This window comes from Cajanus cajan, chromosome 9 (genome assembly GCF_000230855.2).
Source record: "Cajanus cajan strain Asha chromosome 9, NIPB_CcT2T_4, whole genome shotgun sequence".
NCBI lineage: Eukaryota > Viridiplantae > Streptophyta > Magnoliopsida > Fabales > Fabaceae > Cajanus > Cajanus cajan.
In genome coordinates, this window is record NC_138525.1 from 8,835,613 (window position 1) to 8,855,671 (window position 20,059).

The window sequence follows — 20,059 nt, forward strand, 5'->3', positions numbered from 1 at the left end:
GTTATCGGATGACTATTGTTATAAAGATGAATGAAAGGTGTCTACAGTTGTGAAGTTGTAAAGTTGATCTCGTGTTGACTATAGTTGCTCAAGTTGTTTATTTAAGTAGTATAAAGATGCCTATTGTTGTAAAGTTGAAAGTTGCCTTAAAGTTGTTGAAGTTGAGACTTGATGACTATAACTGCTTATTGTTGTAAAGATGGTTATTGCTGTAAAGTTGTTATGATGCCTATAGTTGTAAAGTTGTAAAGTTGGGGACATATGGTAAAGATATATGTCCTATGTTGAGATACATAGTACTAATGTGATAAGTTGAAAGTTGTTTTAAAGTTGAATCCCTTAGTACTGTGTGGGCGATATGGAAGTAGTTGATCTATGTCATGGTTGAATGACTAATTTGAGTAAGGTATATAGTTAGAGATGTAGTCTTTAATTAGGTATTAGAGGGTGCGTGGTACTTGGAGGGCAGTGGGTGGGCTAATTCCATACGTGGATTGGTTATGCAAGCCAAGGCCGTGGTAGGCCCATACCCAAATCCTTCTACCCTAACAATAGTACTGGACCTCCGAGTCTAAAAGACGCACTTGAGAAATTGCCTATTTTTGTCTATACCTGGTTCTCTTCAGAGTTCCTAATCATGTCTTATACTTGACCTGGTTGACATAGATCAAACGTTGGATTCGGTAGGATTTATGCCACTTAGACTGCTCAACCTCAGTTGTTGAAGATCTCCTAGTTGTATATGCGTGACGACGCATTAGTTGATGTTGCATTCAAGTTGTATATAATGTATATGAATGAGTTGATAGTCGTTGAATTATTGTGTTAAAAACTATGTGATTGTGTTGTGATGATGAATTGTTGATCACTAGGACTAGAGGAGAAGTTTTTGAAGTTGCTCATCTCATTGTGTGGATTGAGATAGTTGTGGTGTTTTGATAATTTGTTGAAAAACCCTCCTAGGAAGTTGTCCCTTGGAGTGGTGGATGATGTGTTGTTCTCCTCTATGACTTAGTCGGTCCCGTGTGTGGGCAAGGTCGAGGCACACGTGTATGAAGCGACCACGGTATAGGGGCTAGGCCGAACTATATCGATTACAAGTGGCCAGTGTGAGTAAAGTATGATGTGTTGAAAATATTGTTACTATTAGATGATCATATTGTATATCTATTGTGAAGGTGTTGTTGAGATATGTGTTGTTAAAGTGTTGAGTGTTGTATGTTGAACAAGTTAATGATAATGCTAGCGTCGCTAGATTACCTGTGTTATAAATTACTTTTAAACATGTGTTGTTGAGAGGTGTGTAATACATGTGTTGGTTGTTGTTATGATGAATATGGTAACTATTCCAATAGTTTGTATAATAGTTGTGTTGAAGTGTTGATACTGTGTTGATCAGTGTCGATATATTGAATCAAGTTGAAATGATGTTAAGATGTATAGTATATGTGTTGTTTGTCTTCTGTGTTGGATGTGAAGATGATTATATAGTTGTTGTGTTGCATATTTAACTATTATGAGTTTTTTATTGTCTCTAGCTTACCCTTGCATGTTTCCATGTGGTTTGGACTACGATGATCATCTGATGTATGGGATCAAGGTAGGGATAGACTGGGAGATAGCTGCTAGAGGCTATAGGAGGTGCCTAGAGTTGGATTTTTTTTTGTAGGCTACCTTATAGTAACATATTTTGTTGTATATAGCTAGTTGTTGTTGATTGCTTGATTAACAACTTGTGCTGTAAATGTTTGATTATACTATTTTAATATTATATTCCAGTAGTGTGTAGTGTTATTCTGTAGTGTAACGACCATGGTGGGTCATTACATGAATTATTGAAAAGTAAATATATCTTGTTATCATAGATAGTACAAATTAATTATTTTAAATCATGGTCAATTTCATAGTCTCATACCTATACAAATCTCTGAATCCCTCTCATTTAGTCATTTTGGTGTTCAGGTTTTTACAAGCTCATCATCTTCCAGTTGGTTCGTCCTTGAAGCACACCATACTAGGAGAGAGGATTTGCATTTGTAACGATCTGTCGTGGCCGTCACACTATGCAACAACACAACACAGTACTGGAAAATATATACTAAAATAGTATAATAAAATATTTACTACACAAGTTGCTAATCAAGCAACCAACAACAACCAGTTATATACAACAAATATGCTACTATAAGGTAGCCTACAAAAAAAATATCCATCTCCAGGAACCTCCTGTGACCTCTAGTAGCTATCTCCCCAGCCTATCCCTACCCTGCTCCCATACCAACGTATGATCATCGCAGTCCAAACCACATGGAAACACACAAGGATAAGCTAGAGACAATAAACAACTCATAAATATCAAATATGAAACACAACTACATAATCATCTTCACATCCAACACAAAAGATAAACAACACATATATTATATAGCTTAACATCATTTCAACTTGATTCCACATATGAACGCTGTATCAACACCTTTAACAACACATGTTTAAAATAACTTATAACACAGGTAATCTAGCGACACTAGCATCATCATTAACTTGTATACAATTAAGCAACTTACAACATAACAACACTATCATCATCCTGAACAAGAACAATATACAACACAATCACAACTTAACAACATAACAACATAGATACAACTTTTATCAAAAACAAATCAACTCATCAACAACTTATGCGTCATCACGCATTTCAACTCGGAGATCTCCAATAACTGAGGTTGAGCAGTCTAGGTGGCATAAACCCTACCGAATCCAGCGTTTGACCTATCTCCACCAGGTTAGGTATAGAACAACGTTAGGAACTCCGAAGAGAACCAGGTATAGATAGCAATAGGCGATCGCTCAGGTGTGCCACTTAGACTCGGAGGTCCAATACTACTGTCAGGATAAAAAGGTTTGGATATGAGCCTACCATGGCCTTGGCTAGCATCATGATGAGAGGTTGTCGAAGCCTCTATCAAACACAAATGTAAAATGAGTTTAAACTTGTAGCACAGTAGTGCCCCAAAGTCGTCTCTCGAGGATCAAAGGAAATTCTTTTTATTATATTAGCAGTTTTTGGAAAAAAAGGGGGGGGGGGTTTGGAGTTTGATATAATTTTTAGAACAAGAAGTTGAATGATAAACTTAGATGATAAAAACTTCAACTTGTGGATTTTCGTTCTTTGGATTTATCCTTGGTTCAAAATCTCAATCTCAAATAATAATTAAATTCTTGCATTTAAGTTCAATTAGTTAAGCACCAACAAAACTTAAATAGATTCTTTCCAAAGTTCAAGCGAACATTATTTGAGTCCATTAGGTTAGGATCAAGCGTCCAATTTTAATCCCTATTTGGTCTCTAAGTCCAAGAATCCAACAAGCCATCCATTGGAGAACTTAATTAATCAATTCTTGCTTGTCCCAAAGTTAACCAATCAAGCGTCAATTAATTTAGGAGATTCTTCAAATGTTTAAGCAAACATGATTCGAGTTAACAAGGTTAGAATTATTCATTCACATTTAATCCCTAGTTAAACTCTAAGTCCTTGAATCGGCAAACAATTAATGAGTCAATCAATTAAGTCCATGAATATTCCTTTGTCTTTCTCAAAATTAATGTAAACAAGCGTCACATAATTCTTGGTCTTGCATTCCTTCTTAAGTCCAATGTAAGTAAGCATCACATAGGTCTTAGTTCAAGGAGTTAATGAGAACGTCTTATGTAATGAATTTAAGTGATCAATTCAAATTCAATTATATAAGCATAAACAAGATAGAAAGATAAAGATAAATTCAATTATTAAGAGTTGAGGATACACAAAATTTTCTTCAAACCTCAAAATCCATTAGAACTTATTACCACAAGCTGAATTAGAAACTTAGCTATCCATAAAATTAAAAGACATTATAACATTAAATAACAAGAAAGACTTAGAAGAAATTGAGAAGAAGAAGAAGAAAGGGAGGTAGAAGAACACCCAAGAGTAACTTATTTGAAGGTGTTTGGGACATCTTGCAATGGAGAAATGAAGACCTATTTATAGCCTTCATACAACACATAAAAACTGTAAAATAATGGGAAAAAGTGTAGACAAAACGAAATGGGATGAGTTGTGTAGGTGGTGGGATGATTTGGTGTTGTTGGTGGGATGAGTTGGATTCCATATTCTTTTCCGCACCGATTATTGATCACCGACGTTGGCCTTCTAGATGATCGAAGTTGCCAACGGCGCCTTCTGCAAAGTTTTAGGTCTTTGTCTCAGCTTTCCAGGGCCACCAAGTTTGCTCCATTTGGATCACCACAGCCCAAGTTATGGCCTGAAAACCGAGACATGTTCATCAGCCCAAAAACAGCAAAATTTAGAATAATAATTCCCAACTATCCAATTAGGCCCAACAACACACATATTTATCTAAATCCTATAATTAGCCATGGATGGAATGTAAAATAGCTAAATTAAAGGAAAAGATACATATCAAATCATGATTTATCAAATACCCCCACACTTAGCTTTTTGCACTCCTGGGCAAAATCATGAAAGCAAAGTAGAGAACAATTCCAAAGATAGAAAGAAATATAGACATCAATACACACAAGAAAACAAACAGATTTACGCAATCCTCAATGAATCCTGGGAAAAGAAAAGGAGTAGACAATATCCAACACAAAAAGAGTCAGAGAAACTAGACACTTATGGAAATTATCCAAGCATTTCAAGGCATGGCAAGATAATTAATCAGCTCAAGAGGTGAATCAAAAGCAATAGAACCTCACAAGATGCACTATATTACTGTATCTCTCAAATGTCCAGGCAACTGTATACTCTCAAAGCACTCATGAAAAACAAGCAACAGATAGATTTGGCAAGCCTCTAAAATCAATGCCCAATAAACATGCACAAAAGGATCATAAGGTCTTTTCAGGGTTGTAATAAGGACAAGGTGGGATAAAATTTAGGATAAGTAGCTATAAACCAGAGGAACTATAGGAGCAATGGGGAATAAGTATGAAATAAGCATAAGAGCAAACCCAAAAATTGCTAATACACCTCCAACACCAATTATTTTCCTTTTCCTAAAACAAATTTTTTTTTTTTGTTTTTTTTTTGTTTTTTGTTTTTTTTTTTTTTCACACATTATGAAACACTAAGACATATACAACAGGAAGAATTAACTAGCCAAAATTTAATAACCAATGATACATCCCTTACTTATTCAAGAATTTATTCCCAAAACTATTCCAAAGCTCCAAAATTCCCTAAGGTTAAGGTGATCTTGGTTTTTCACTTAAGGCTTGTAATGAGCTTCAAACAAAGAAGGGTAAATAGGCTTAGCAGGGGTTATCAAAGGAGTTAATTCAAGGTAGGCTTATTTGGCTAGAGGCTTATAGGAACAAAAATGCCTTAATCATATCCATACATGCATGTGAATCAAGAAGTATCAAATAGAGTCAAGACAAGGCAACTGTGCAAGTAATCAAGAGGCATATCACACAAGAAAGAATAGAGAATGGCTTAATTCCTCACACAGGGTATATCTGTCACCTTCAATTCAACCTCTCAAACCTCATAATCAACTTTACAAGCATAGAAAGACAGGGATTTCAATCCATGTAACATCAAGTAACTCATATCTTAGAGTGAAGCAAGTGCCTAAAAACCCAGAAATCAAAGAGAAACATGCAAAACTTTACATAACAACCAAACATAAAACCCAAAATAACAAAAACATATAACGAATAATCCCCCCCACACTTAAATCTCACATTGTCCTCAATGTTATGCAATGTAAATTATGACAAGTGAAATAAAAGGAGAGGATAAAGAAACTCCCTCATTTTATGGAGGTTGGAATGGATCATGCAAGCTGAGTTCCTCAACAGTTTGCTCTTGGTATCCTTCACTTGTATGAAAAATTTTTAGTCTGTGGCCATTGACCTTAAATTTATTTTGTGATAATTCACTCTTGATCTCTACTGCTCCATGAGGGAACACATCAGTAACTACAAAAGGTCCTATCCATCTGGAACGAAGCTTTCCGGGCATGAGCTTGAGGCGAGAATTGTAAAGAAGAACTTTTTGTCCAACAGAGAATTCCTTTCTTGATATCATTTTGTCATGGATAATTTTGGTCTTCTCTTTGTACATTTTTGAGTTCTCATAAGCCTCTAAGCGAATCTCTTCAAGTTCTTGTAATTGCAACTTTCTTTCCATGCCAGCTTTGTCATAAGCTAAGTTGCATTGTTTTACTGCCCAATATGACTTATGCTCAATTTCCACTGGAAGGTGACATGCTTTACCAAAGACCAATCGAAAAGGTGACATCCCAATTGGTGTTTTGTATGCAGTTCTATAAGCCCACAGAGCATCTTCAAGTCTCTTGCTCCAATCCTTTCTGTTTGGTTGGACTGTTTTCTCCAAAATTTGTTTTATCTCTCGATTTGACACCTCAGCTTGTCCATTTGATTGAGGATGATACGGTGTAGCAGTTTTAAGTACAACACCATATTTTCTCAAGAGGCTTTCCAAATTGCGGTTGCAAAAATGCGTCCCTTGATCACTGATGATGGCTCTTGGAATGCCAAATCTGCAGAAAATGTTAGACCTAACAAAATCCACAACAACTTTTGAATCATCAGTTCGAGTGGCTTTAGCTTCCACCCACTTGGATACATAATCAACAGCAAGTAAAATGTAAACAAAACCAAAGGATGTGGGAAATGGACCCATGAAGTCTATACCCCAAACATCAAAAATTTCACAAAATAACATAGGTTGTTGGGGCATCTCATTCCTTCGAGTTATATTACCAGTCCTTTGACATTGTTCACAAGTTTTACAAAATTGATATGCATCATGGAAAATAGTAGGCCAATAAAATCCTGATTCCAAAATTTTCCTAGCTGTTCGTTGGGGACCAAAATGACCACCACATGCATGATTATGACAAAAGCTAAGAATAGAGTGAATTTCATGATCAGGTATGCATCTCCTAATTATTTGGTCACTACCATATTTCCAAAGATAAGGATCATCCCATACAAAATATTTTGCATCACTCTTTAATTTAGCAATGTAAGATTTAGATGCTTTTTTAGGCAGAACATTAGCAACAAGAAAGTTTACCAAATCGGCGAACCATGGAATGATTGTCTGAACTTTCAACAATTGCTCATCAGGAAAAGTATCATGTATGGGTATCGGATCAAGTGGTTGTTCAATTCTGCTCAAGTGATCAGCAACCAAGTTTTCAGCTCCACTTTTATCTCTTTTTTCCAAATCAAATTCTTGGAGTAAAAGCATCCACCGTAGTAACCTAGGTTTTGCATCTGGTTTTTTTAGTAGGAACTTCAAAGCAGCATGATCAGAGAACACTATCACCTTGGAACCTAGCAAATAAGATCGAAATTTGTCTAATGCAAAAACAATAGCCAAAAGTTCCTTTTCTGTGGTAGTGTAATTGGCTTGTGCAGCATCCAAAGTTCTAGAAGCATAATATATGACATGAGGTGCCTTGCCCATTCTTTGGGCCAAAACTGCTCCTAGAGCATAGTTGGATGCATCACACATCAGTTCAAAAGGGAGTGTCCAGTATGGTGGTTGTATTATAGGCGTGCTTGTCAAAGCTTTCTTCAGTGTATGGAATGCCTCCTTGCATTTTTGGTCAAAATTGAATTCAACATCCTTTTGTAGCAAGCGAGACAGTGGCAATGCTATCTTGCTGAAGTCTTTGATAAAGCGCCTATAAAATCCTGCATGACCAAGAAAGGAACGCACTTCCCGCACGCATGCGGGGTAAGATAAACTAGAAATAACTTCTACTTTAGCAGGATCTACCTCAATACCTCTTTCAGAAATGACATGACCTAGAACTATGCCTTGTTTTACCATGAAATGACATTTTTCAAAATTCAAGACAAGATTAGAGTCAATGCATTTGTGTAGCACCTTGGATAAATTATCTAGACATGTTTTAAAACAAGACCCATAGACAGTGAAATCATCCATAAAAACTTCCATACAATCTTCTAGAAATTCAGAGAAAATACTTACCATACATCTCTGAAAAGTACCAGGAGCATTGCATAGGCCGAATGACATCCTTCTGTATGCAAAAGTTCCAAAAGGACAAGTGAATGTGGTCTTATGTTGGTCGTCAGGTGCTATGTGGATTTGGAAGTATCCTGAGTATCCATCCAAGAAGCAGTAATGGGATTTCCCAGCCAATCGTTCAAGCATTTGATCAATGAATGGCAACGGAAAGTGATCTTTTCTTGTGGCTTGGTTCAATTTTCTATAGTCAATGCAAACTCTCCAACTATTTTGCACTCTCGTTGGAATTAGTTCATTGTCTTTGTTTGCTACTACAGTCACTCCAGATTTTTTTGGAACAACTTGAACAGGACTTACCCATTTGCTATCAGAGATAGGATATATGATACCTGCTTGGAGCAACTTAGATATCTCTTTCTTTACTACTTCCAAAATTTGAGGATTAAGTCTCCTTTGAGGTTGCCTTACTGGTTTAGCATCTTCTTCAAGGAGAATCCGATGCATACAGGTAGAAGGACTGATTCCAGGGAGATCTGCAAGTGTCCACCCTATTGCCTTTTTGTTGTCCTTCAAAACTTGTAACAACATCCTTTCTTGTTCAGCATCTAAGTCTTTTGCAACAATGACCGGAAGTTTACAACCTTCTTCAAGGTAAGCATACTTCAAATGATCAGGAAGCGGTTTTAGCTCTAATGCTGGTGGTTGCACAATGGAGGGCAACATTCTGTTTGTTGTTATCAATTCTGCAGCTAAAATTTCTGCATATTTTTCTTTTTTATATTCCTCAGCAAAATTGTTAGTGCTTAAAAATTCTTCTATTTCAGTACAAGCAGCACATTCTGATTTATTGTTTATGCATGAATGACAATTTATGGTATCATCAAGATCATGTATGTTAGGAAATTCAATGCATAAATGGTCATGTGCATAACAATCAACCAAGTCATCCAACAAATCAATGTGAAATACAGAGTGTTCTTCCCTAGGGTGTTTCATGGCATCTAGAATGTTGAACTTGACTATATTATCACCAAACTCTAAGGAAAGAGTTCCAGCATGCACATCTATTTTTGTTTTTGCAGTTTTAAGAAAAGGTCTACCTAAAATGATTGGTACCTTAGTTGTAGTTTCACCCTCCATCTCTAGGATATAAAAGTCAGCAGGAAAAATTAGTTCTCCTACTCTAACTAAGACATCTTCAATTAATCCTGAAGGGTAAGTACTACTTCTATTTGCAAGTTGAATCACCACACCAGTTGGAATTAAAGGACCAAGCCCCAAAGATTTAAAGATAGACATAGGCATGACATTGATAGATGCACCTAAGTCTAACATGGCATTTTCAAATATGCAATTACCTATTGTACAAGGGATAGTGAACGTACCTGGATCCTTGCATTTCTGAGGCATTGGTTGAATGATAGCAGAAACATTCTCTCCCAGACTTATTTTTTCATTCCCTTTCAGCCTTCTTTTATGGGTGCACATTTCCTTCAAGAATTTGGCATATCTAGGGATTTGTTTGATTGCATCTAGCAGAGGAATGTTTACTTCTACCTTTCTGAAAGTCTCAAGCAATTCTTTATCTTTTTCAGATTCAGCTTTCCTAGTTTGTAAAACTCTTTGTGGAAAGGGTAGTGGAATGCTTGGCTCTTCATCCTTTGACTGGAAAGATTGCTTCTCCTTGTTTTCAGATTTCTCAGATGCAGTGGCAGGTTTCACATCATTTTTAACTTCCACAGTCTTTCCAGATCTAAGTGTGATGGCACTAACATTTCCTGTAGGATTAGGAATAGTTTGAGAAGGCAACTTACTTGATCCTTGTGCTTGAAGTTGGCTTATGGAAGATGCCATTTGTCCTACTTGCTTTTCCAAGTTTTGAATGCTAGCATCAGTTCTTTGTTGGAATTGCAAGTTTTGCATAGCCATTTGTTTTACAAGGTCCTCCAAGGAAGGGTTATTTTGTTGTTGTTGTGGTTGTTGCATTGACTGCCTTGGAGCTTGTTGGAAAGGTTGCCTATTTGGAAATGGTTGTTGTTGTGATGTGTTGTTGTTGCTCCATCTGAAACCAGGATGATCATTGTATCTGGGATTGAAGTTATTTCTGGCTTGGTCATTTCTTGGTTGTGAGGAATTTGGGAAGTTATTTACAGCAGCTACTTCTTCAGGATTATCTTCTTGTAGCTGAGGGCATGCATCAGTTGGATGAGAGGGACAAGCACAAATGCCACAGAGTTTAGCAGGCGCTTGTTTCATCATGGCCAATCCTCGCACCAAAGAGGTCAATTCATCTAATCTATTCTCTAGTCTTTGATGTTCAGTACTAGATAATTGTACCTCATTTACTGACCTTGAACTAGTTCCTCTTGTTGCACCAAATTGTTGTGTGTTGGCTGCCATATTTGCAATCAAGTCTTTGGCAGCAGCAGGAGTTTTATCCATTAGAGCACCACCACTAGCAGCATCGATCATGCTTCTATCCATTGGTAGGAGACCTTCATAAAAGTATTGAATTAGAAGTTGCTCACTGATTTGATGTTGTGGACAACTTGCACATAGCCTCTTGAATCTCTCCCAATAGTCATGTAGTGTTTCATCATTCATTTGCTTGATGCCTCATATGCTCTTTCTTATGGCTGCAGTTCTAGAAGCAGGAAAGTATTTTTCTAGAAACAATCTCTTCATTTCATCCCATGTGACTCTTTTAGGAGGGAGATAATACAACCACTCCTTGGCTGCATCAACTAGTGAAAACTGGAATGCTTTCAACTTTATGCTTTCTTCATTGCTACCAGTGGGTTTCATGGTTGAACATACAACATGAAACTCTTTCAAGTGCTTGTGGGGATCTTCACCTGAAAGTCCATGAAATTTGGGTAACAAATGAACTAAACTTGATTTTAGTTCACAGTCATCCTCATCAGCAGAAAATTGAATGCATAAAGGTGGATTTGAAACATCAGGTGCAGCCAATTGTTTTAGTGTCCTATTATCAGCCATGTTATTGTTTTGATTATTAGAAGTATTTCTAAAAAGTCTTCTTCTAGTTATCCTTAGTGTTCTTTCAATTTCAGGATCCAAATCAAGTAAAGGACTAGTAGAAGATCTTGTCATACACTATACAAAAATACAAAGAGAAAATGAAAATAAAATAAAATGAAAGATATCTAATATAACAAAATGACACCTTTAATCCCCGGCAACGGCGCCAATTTGACGAGAGGTTGTCGAAGCCTCTATCAAACACAAATGTAAAATGAGTTTAAACTTGTAGCACAGTAGTGCCCCAAAGTCGTCTCTCGAGGATCAAAGGAAATTCTTTTTATTATATTAGCAGTTTTTGGAAAAAAAGGGGGGGGGGGGTTTGGAGTTTGATATAATTTTTAGAACAAGAAGTTGAATGATAAACTTAGATGATAAAAACTTCAACTTGTGGATTTTCGTTCTTTGGATTTATCCTTGGTTCAAAATCTCAATCTCAAATAATAATTAAATTCTTGCATTTAAGTTCAATTAGTTAAGCACCAACAAAACTTAAATAGATTCTTTCCAAAGTTCAAGCGAACATTATTTGAGTCCATTAGGTTAGGATCAAGCGTCCAATTTTAATCCCTATTTGGTCTCTAAGTCCAAGAATCCAACAAGCCATCCATTGGAGAACTTAATTAATCAATTCTTACTTGTCCCAAAGTTAACCAATCAAGCGTCAATTAATTTAGGAGATTCTTCAAATGTTTAAGCAAACATGATTCGAGTTAACAAGGTTAGAATTATTCATTCACATTTAATCCCTAGTTAAACTCTAAGTCCTTGAATCGGCAAACAATTAATGAGTCAATCAATTAAGTCCATGAATATTCCTTTGTCTTTCTCAAAATTAATGTAAACAAGCATCACATAATTCTTGGTCTTGCATTCCTTCTTAAGTCCAATGTAAGTAAGCATCACATAGGTCTTAGTTCAAGGAGTTAATGAGAACGTCTTATGTAATGAATTTAAGTGATCAATTCAAATTCAATTATATAAGCATAAACAAGATAGAAAGATAAAGATAAATTCAATTATTAAGAGTTGAGGATACACAAAATTTTCTTCAAACCTCAAAATCCATTAGAACTTATTACCACAAGCTGAATTAGAAACTTAGCTATCCATAAAATTAAAAGACATTATAACATTAAATAACAAGAAAGACTAAGAAGAAATTGAGAAGAAGAAGAAGAAAGGGAGGTAGAAGAACACCCAAGAGTAACTTATTTGAAGGTGTTTGGGACATCTTGCAATAGAGAAATGAAGGCCTATTTATAGCCTTCATACAACACATAAAAACTGTAAAATAATGGGAAAAAGTGTAGACAAAACGAAATGGGATGAGTTGTGTAGGTGGTGGGATGATTTGGTGTTGTTGGTGGGATGAGTTGGATTCCATATTCTTTTCCGCACCGATTATTGATCACCGACTTTGGCCTTCTATATGATCGAAGTTGCCAACGGCACCTTCTGCAAAGTTTTAGGTCTTTGTCTCAGCTTTCCAGGACCACCAAGTGTGCTCCATTTGGATCACCACAGCCCAAGTTATGGCCTGAAAACCGAGACATGTTCATCAGCCCAAAAACAGCAAAATTTAGAATAATAATTCCCAACTATCCAATTAGGCCCAACAACACACATATTTATCTAAATCCTATAATTAGCCATGGATGGAATGTAAAATAGCTAAATTAAAGGAAAAGATACATATCAAATCATGATTTATCACATCACCAATCCACATATGGAGTTAGCCCACCCACTGTCCTCCTAGTACCACGCACCCTCCAATACCTAGTCAAAGACTACATCTCCAATACCTTACTCAAATTGGTCAATCAACCATGACATGGATCGACTACTTCCATGTCGCCCACAAAGTACTAAGGGATTTAACTTTAAAACAACATTCAACTTATCTCCTTAGTACTATGTATCTCAACATAGGACATATATCTTCACCATATGTCCCCAACTTTTCAACTTTACAATAATAGACACCATAACAACTTTACAACAATAAAAATTTGGCCGCTTGTAATCAGTATAGCTCGGCCTGGCCCCTATATCGTGCTCACTTTGTATACGTGTGCCTCGACCTTGTTCACACATGAGATCAACTAAGTCCTAGAGGAGAACAACACAACGTCCACTCCAAGGGACAACTTCCCAAGGAGGGTTTTTCAACAAATTGGGCTCTTAGAGCACCACAACTATCTCAATCCACACAATGGGATGAACAACTTCGAAAACATCTCCCATAGTCTTAGTGATCAACAACTCATCATCACAGTTTTACAACAATAGGCATCTTAACAACTTCACAGCAATAGAAATCTTAACAACTTTACAGCAATAGGCATCTTAACAACTTTACAGCAATAGGCATCTTAACAACTTTATAGCAATAGACATCTTAACAACTTTACAACAATAGGAAAATTATACAACTTTACAACAATAAACAACTATAGTCATCAATCTCAACTTTAACAACTTTAAACAACATAACTTTTCCACATACATCCTAATACAACTTTACAACTTATAAACCACTTCAACTTATACCTATCGACTTATTAATAATTTAACAATAAACAACATGTAAACAACTTCACAACTTAACTACAACATACATCTCATTTACATCTCATCTTCATCACAAAAGCATCACCAAAAAACTCTACAATCTAGCTTCCCTTATCTTAAGATTGGCTTGAAAAGCCAAGAATCTGAGAAGAAGAAGAAGAAGAAGAAGAAATATCCTCCAAAGCTTGACTCTTGAACTTCAACCCTCCAAAAGTAAGTTTTTTAGTCCAAAGTCTTTCTCTCTATAACTTCTTTCTAAAACCTCCATTTCTCCTCAACTGCCCACAAGTCCTATTTATAGAAATATGGAATGGCCAGAATGACTTGTTTCGAATCTGGAACGGCTCGTTCTGGGCTCCTGCATCATGTGTAAAATTCACATGCAGAACGACCCGTTCTGAAACCAAAACGACCCGTTCTGGCACGTTTAGAACGACCCGTTCTAAAATCGGAATGGTCCGTTCTGGAGTTAAATTTAACTCACAATGACCACTTTGGAACAACCCGTGCTAGTCTAAGATTCACAGGCCTATTTAGTAGTTTGGAATAACCTGTTCCAGTTTGGGAACGACCCATTCTAGGCTAATAAAACACTGTTATTTTAGTAGTTTGGAATGGCTCGTTCTAATCTGGGAACGTCCTGTTCCAGTCTACTAACTACATTACAACATTAATATCATTTATAACACCACTTTGATTTGACGTCTCAACAACTCCACTTTATGACACTTCATATAGTGACAATCTTATTTCATTGAAATTTCAAGATCAAATTATTAATCTATACTTCTCTTTCACGAGCTTATTTATAATGCATCACTATTATTAATCCATTTTTTGATGCATGCTGGTATTTGAGAATAACTCAATTTCCAATGACTGTATTGTACATTTAATATTTGTTTTTAACAATTATGTGTTTAATTATCTTTATATTTTACACTTTTAAGATCGAATCTTGTGATCATAAATAATATTTAAATACTTATAAACATATTATTTTTTTACTTCACTTATGAAAAAAAAAAAGAAGTTAAAGTTCAGCTGTCCTTTATTCACACTCATCTATAATCTAGGTATACTTAGAAAATGGATGATTGAATCCTTAAAATTCTTCTAACAGTTCTTAGATGCCCAATAAATATACTGATGATGTTAATGACAATGAGGATTCTAATCACGAAAAGGACTCTTATTAATTTATGAAGATTTCTATCATAAGATGTAACATCCCAGTTTTTATTATTATTATTATTATATGGTATTTGGTCATAATTTTGTGTATCTTTTACTTCAATTGTAGCTAATTCACACTTCATTTATGCTTAATTGTAGGCTTTAGAAATATATGTGTGTTGTTGGGTTTAATTAGATAGTTGTGTATTTTTTCGTTTCTCGCTAGGCTGACTGGCAAGCCTCGGTTTTTGGGGCAGAACCTGGGCTCTAGTTGTCCAAATGATGCAAACTTTGTGGCAATAAAAAGCTAAGAGAAAACCCTACAACTTTCATGAAGAATCCATTTTCAAATTCGGTCGTCTAGAAGGTCAAAATCGGAAATTTATTTGTTAAAATCGTTTTCCACTGGGCTGTTTGACAAGTCTCGGGTTTTGGGGCATAACTTAGGCTGTGATTGTCCACATGATGCAAACTTGGTGGCTATGGAAATATAAGAGAAAACTATAAAACTTTCATGAAGTAGCTATTTGCAAATTCGGCCGTCTAGAAGGTCAAATTCGGTGGTCAAAAATTGGTGCGGAAAAGAATATGGCATCCAACTCATCCCATTTCGTTTTGTCTAAGATTTTTTCATTATTTTCCATTTTTTTAATGTGCTATGGAGGCTATAAATAGCCCTTCACTTCTCCATTGCAAACCATCCCTCAATTCTCATTCTCTCTGCTCTTATACTCTCATCTTTCCCTCTTCTTCTCTTTGAAGACCAAGGGAAATCCAGAGGAGGAGGTTCTGTCCTTGTTTTAGCTCCGGTCCCTGTTTAGATGGAAGGAGCCTTTGGGAGGCAGCTGTGATATAGCCTCAGTTTTTGCTTATCCAGGTACGGGGGAAAAGGGAATTATTTATATGTAGAGTACATGAGGGAATTGGGTAGAGGAAGAATTTCTTAGGATTATGATTTTATAATTATTTTATTTGAAGAATCATTAGTTCTATTGAAATTATGTGTTGAGGTTTATAGATATGCCAAATTGTAGGAATAATGATCTGGGAAGAAAGAAGAAATCATAAATGCTGTGAACTAGAATTTGGAATAATTATGAGTTTAACTGTTATATTAAATTGATTATCTTATTGATTATTATAATTTATGAATATTATTGCTATATTACTCGTTAAGAATGGATGATCTTGATGTGAATTGCTTGAGGGGTGTGTAAACCCTCATTTTGTTGGGCTTATCTATTGTGTATGTGATGTGTGTGTGATGTGGAATTATGTACGTGATGTGAATTTGAGTTATGAAATGAGAAGTGTGGAATGTGATTGAGATGTGAATGAGATGTGATTATGGTACTGATGACCAGGGGTGAGCACGACCCTAAGCTGATGGGTAGCGTGACCTTGGCACAGTATTATGTCAGGGGTGAGCACGGCCCTAGGCTACTAAAAAGGGTAGCGTGACCTTGGCACAGTGTTATGTCAGGGGTGAGCACGGCCCTAGGTTGGAAAAAGGGTAGCGTGACCTTGACATAGTGAAATTTGTGTGGATTATGAATGAATTGTAATGTTCAAGTGGATTGTGATGGATTGATGTAATTGTGAATTGAGATGTGAATATGATGAATGGTTGATAAATTATGACACACACACACACACACACACACACACACACACACATATATATATATATATATAGATAAATGCTTATGAATATTTTATTAAATAATGAGTTATTATGAGATTATATTGTTATGTGTTTGTATGTACTTTGCATATAGATATTTTCTTTTCTCACCGTATAAACTGTGGATATTTTAGGTGAAGAAGATCCAGCTACGATTGGCATCTAGGATGCCAACAGTTAAAATTCTGGGAATGCTCTGATAGTGTGACATCGGGGCAGAGGATTTCTAGGATGAAATATTTATGTGTATTTGGCACTGTAATATTGTTTTGAAAACAATTTGTAAAACTCTTGTGTTTTATGTTTTATATCTCTATTAATGTGATTGTCGAATTTTTTTATGTGAACCCTTTTACTAACTTAGAAAATTTAACCTTCTTAAATGTATTATAATTTTTTAATATATGTGTTGGGGTAGTAAGGGTGTCACATTTAGTGGTATCAGAGCAGGCTGATCCAATCGGCCGTGAGTAATAAGTCTACTATGCTTGTTTGGTAGATTAATAATGTGATGAGTTGATTGATGTGCTAATGAGATGATTAATTATGTTCTTATTTGTTTATTTGTGTGCATTGTATTCTCAAGATTTGTCTGATAGACATGATATAATTTGATGATGCTATTTTTGATTGATCTTTTCATAATTTCTTATTTGTTTGATACTTTTTTACGTAAAAAGACCTTAGATTTGGATGATTTAAGAGTTTACGGTTAATGAAATTTAGGAATCTATAGTAGTAAGCAATTGAATCAAAGGTGGTTGTATTTGAGAATTGGAGTTTTGATATTTTGATGAGAGATTGGAATGTTCCTTGAGTATTGGTGCTTGCATGTTAACTTTATGGTTTAGGTAGTATGTAAATTTTATTCTCTAAGTCCTTTGTGAGCTGTTTTGGTCTAAGATTGTAATGGAAAGCTTGAATATGAGTTTAAGGTGGAAAAAAGTGAGTTTGGAATGGTTAAGGTATTTTGTGAAATGTTAGTACACTAATGCTAGTATGATGATTCCTTATTTCTGTTGTTTATTTGATTGTGTACTATTTTCTTAGATTATGGCTGGTAGGAATGATCGTCCAATTGCTGATGCTCTTCAAGCATTAGCACAAGCTGTAAGTAACAACTATAGGACTGAAATCGCTCCTAATTGGTTAGAGCGATTTCAACGAAATAATCCACCTACTTTCCAAGGAGGATATGACCCAGATGTTGCGATGAACTGGCTAATGGAAATCGAAAAGATTTTCAATGCCATGGAGTGTCCTTTCACTCAGAAAGTGAGGTTGGCTACCTTCATGTTGATTGCTGATACCCATTTTTGGTGGGAAGGAGCACTTCAAAGGATGATTGCTGGAGAAATGCAATTGAATTGGGACAACTTCAAGAGGGTTTTTCTTGAGAAGTATTTCCCGGATGATGTAAGAAGCCAGAAGGAAGTTGAATTTCTTGAACTAAAGCAAGGGAATGACACAGTGGCAGAGTATGCTGCAAAATTTGATGCCTTGGTTCGCTACTGTACTCATTACCATGGTGAGGATGGCGAAAGGGCTAAGTGTATTAAGTTCGTGAATGGCCTTCGCCTCGAGATAAAAACAGCAATCAATTATCAAGAAATTTATCACTACCCGACTCTTGTCAACAAGAGTAGAATTTACGACCGTGACAATCGTGCACATGCTGACTATTACAAGGGAGCTGGAGGTCCTATACGTACCACAAATCCTAGTGCTTTAGGTAAAAGTAAACCTTACACCAAGTCTACTGGGAATTCAAGTTCTAAGGTGAATAATCAAGATTCGATGCAACGAAAGAGTCAATCTCCAATGGTTGGACAAACATCAAAAGGGGGGAGTGAGGGTTCTGTTCCACGCGATAATTGCTTCAACTGTGGGAAGCCAGGTCATAAGGCATATGAGTGTTGGGTACCAAGAGTGATAACATGTTACAACTGTTACGAGAAGGGACACAAAGCTCGGGAGTGCCCCAAGAATAAGAAAGAAACAACAGAGGTTGAAGGGAGCGCTAGCAAGCCTAGAGCCACAGGAAGAGTATTTGCCTTGAGTGGTGTTGAAGCTACTTAATCCAAAGATTTCATCCACGGTATGTGTTTCATCAATGGAACCTCTCTAATCATTTTATATGTCCGGTGCGACTCACTCATTTATATCACGTGTGTGTCTAAATTACCTGTTTCTCCCTTATCTTTTAAACTGCTAGCAGAGACACCCACTAGTGGTTCAGTGATCACTTCTAATATCTGTCCAAAGTGTCCCTTGGCTATTGATGATAGAGAATTCATAGTTGACTAAATTTGTTTGCCTCTAAGTCAGCTAGTGAGATTAGGAGCTTCCTTGGATTGGCTGGATACTGAGAAAGTTCATAGAGGGATTTTCCAAGTTAACATTACCCTTGACAAGTTTGGCTAGGAAAAGAGTTGTGTTTGTATGGGATAGTAAGATAGTTTTTCGGGAAAAGTTGACTAGTACACCTGTTTTAGTATTTCCTGATCTTAGTAAGATTTTTGTGGTCCATTGTGATGCTTCTAAAATAGGTTTGAGTAGAGTGTTGATGCAGGAACGAAAGATAGTGGCTTGAGATTCTAGACAATTAAAAACTCATCATGGAGATTACCTTATGACTTAAGTTTACAGGTGTAAAATTTAGAGACATTGCCTATATAATTCTAAGCTTGAGGTATTTATTGATCGATAGGGCCTTAATTATTTGTTGACTGAAGAAGTTAAAATATGAGACAAAAAGAGATAGCTTAAATTTTTAGAGGATAAATATTTCAAACTTAGTTGTTAATTAAGTAAAGCTATTGTGGTAACCGATGTTTTGAGTAGGAAACCTTTATATTTTTCCTTATGATTAGAGAGATGGATCATTTTAGGGATTTAAGTCTGACTTGTGAGATTACTCCTAGTGGTGAAAAACTAGGTATGACTCAAGTAACAAGTGGATCATTGAGAGAAGTTGGAGAAATACAATTAGTTGATTCATATTGGTGACAAGATATGAGAATAAGGTGATGGATAGGGGTTTGAATTGGCTGTAGAGGGAGTGATTTGATATGTGTTTTAGTTAATATACTTAGGTGCTTGATCTTTATAGATGATTATAGAAGTAATATCAATATTGTGACAGATGCCTTGATTACGATGATCACTAATATATTATTATTTAAGGGTTGGATTTGATTAAAAGAACTTAAAGACTTAAGCATGATGTGTGAGCTCACCCTTAGGAGCATTGAATTTAGTATGTTGAAAGTGACTAATGAATTAATGGACGAGATTAGAGAAGCCTAGGAGTTAGATCCTTGCTTAGTGAACCAAGTGGAGAGGATTGGTATGGGTATAAATAGCCCTTTACGAGTCGAAGTTGATGGTGTTCTGGGGATCCATGATAGGATCTATGGCCAAGTAATATTGAATTTTGGAAGATGATCTTAAAGGGAGGACATAAGAGTACTCTTAGCATCCATTTAGGAGCTACTAAGGTGTATCAGAGTGACACAGTAGAAGCGTGGTAGCAT

General features: G+C 36.0%; 2 protein-coding genes across 2 annotated transcripts; one reads left to right on the forward strand and one right to left on the reverse strand.

Moving 5' to 3' along the window:
• Window positions 1–10,660: 10,660 nt before the first annotated feature.
• Window positions 10,661–11,044, reverse strand: LOC145951919 (uncharacterized). Its single transcript, XM_083064108.1, has one exon. It carries the CDS (start codon window positions 11,042–11,044, stop codon window positions 10,661–10,663), a length of 384 nt encoding a protein of 127 aa, XP_082920234.1.
• A 6,532-nt stretch (window positions 11,045–17,576) lies between these two features.
• LOC145951920 (uncharacterized) lies at window positions 17,577–18,602 on the forward strand. Its single transcript, XM_083064109.1, has 2 exons — window positions 17,577–17,798; window positions 17,925–18,602. The coding sequence occupies exons 1-2, from the start codon at window positions 17,577–17,579 to the stop codon at window positions 18,600–18,602; spliced, it is 900 nt and encodes a 299-aa protein (XP_082920235.1).
• Window positions 18,603–20,059: the final 1,457 nt, after the last annotated feature.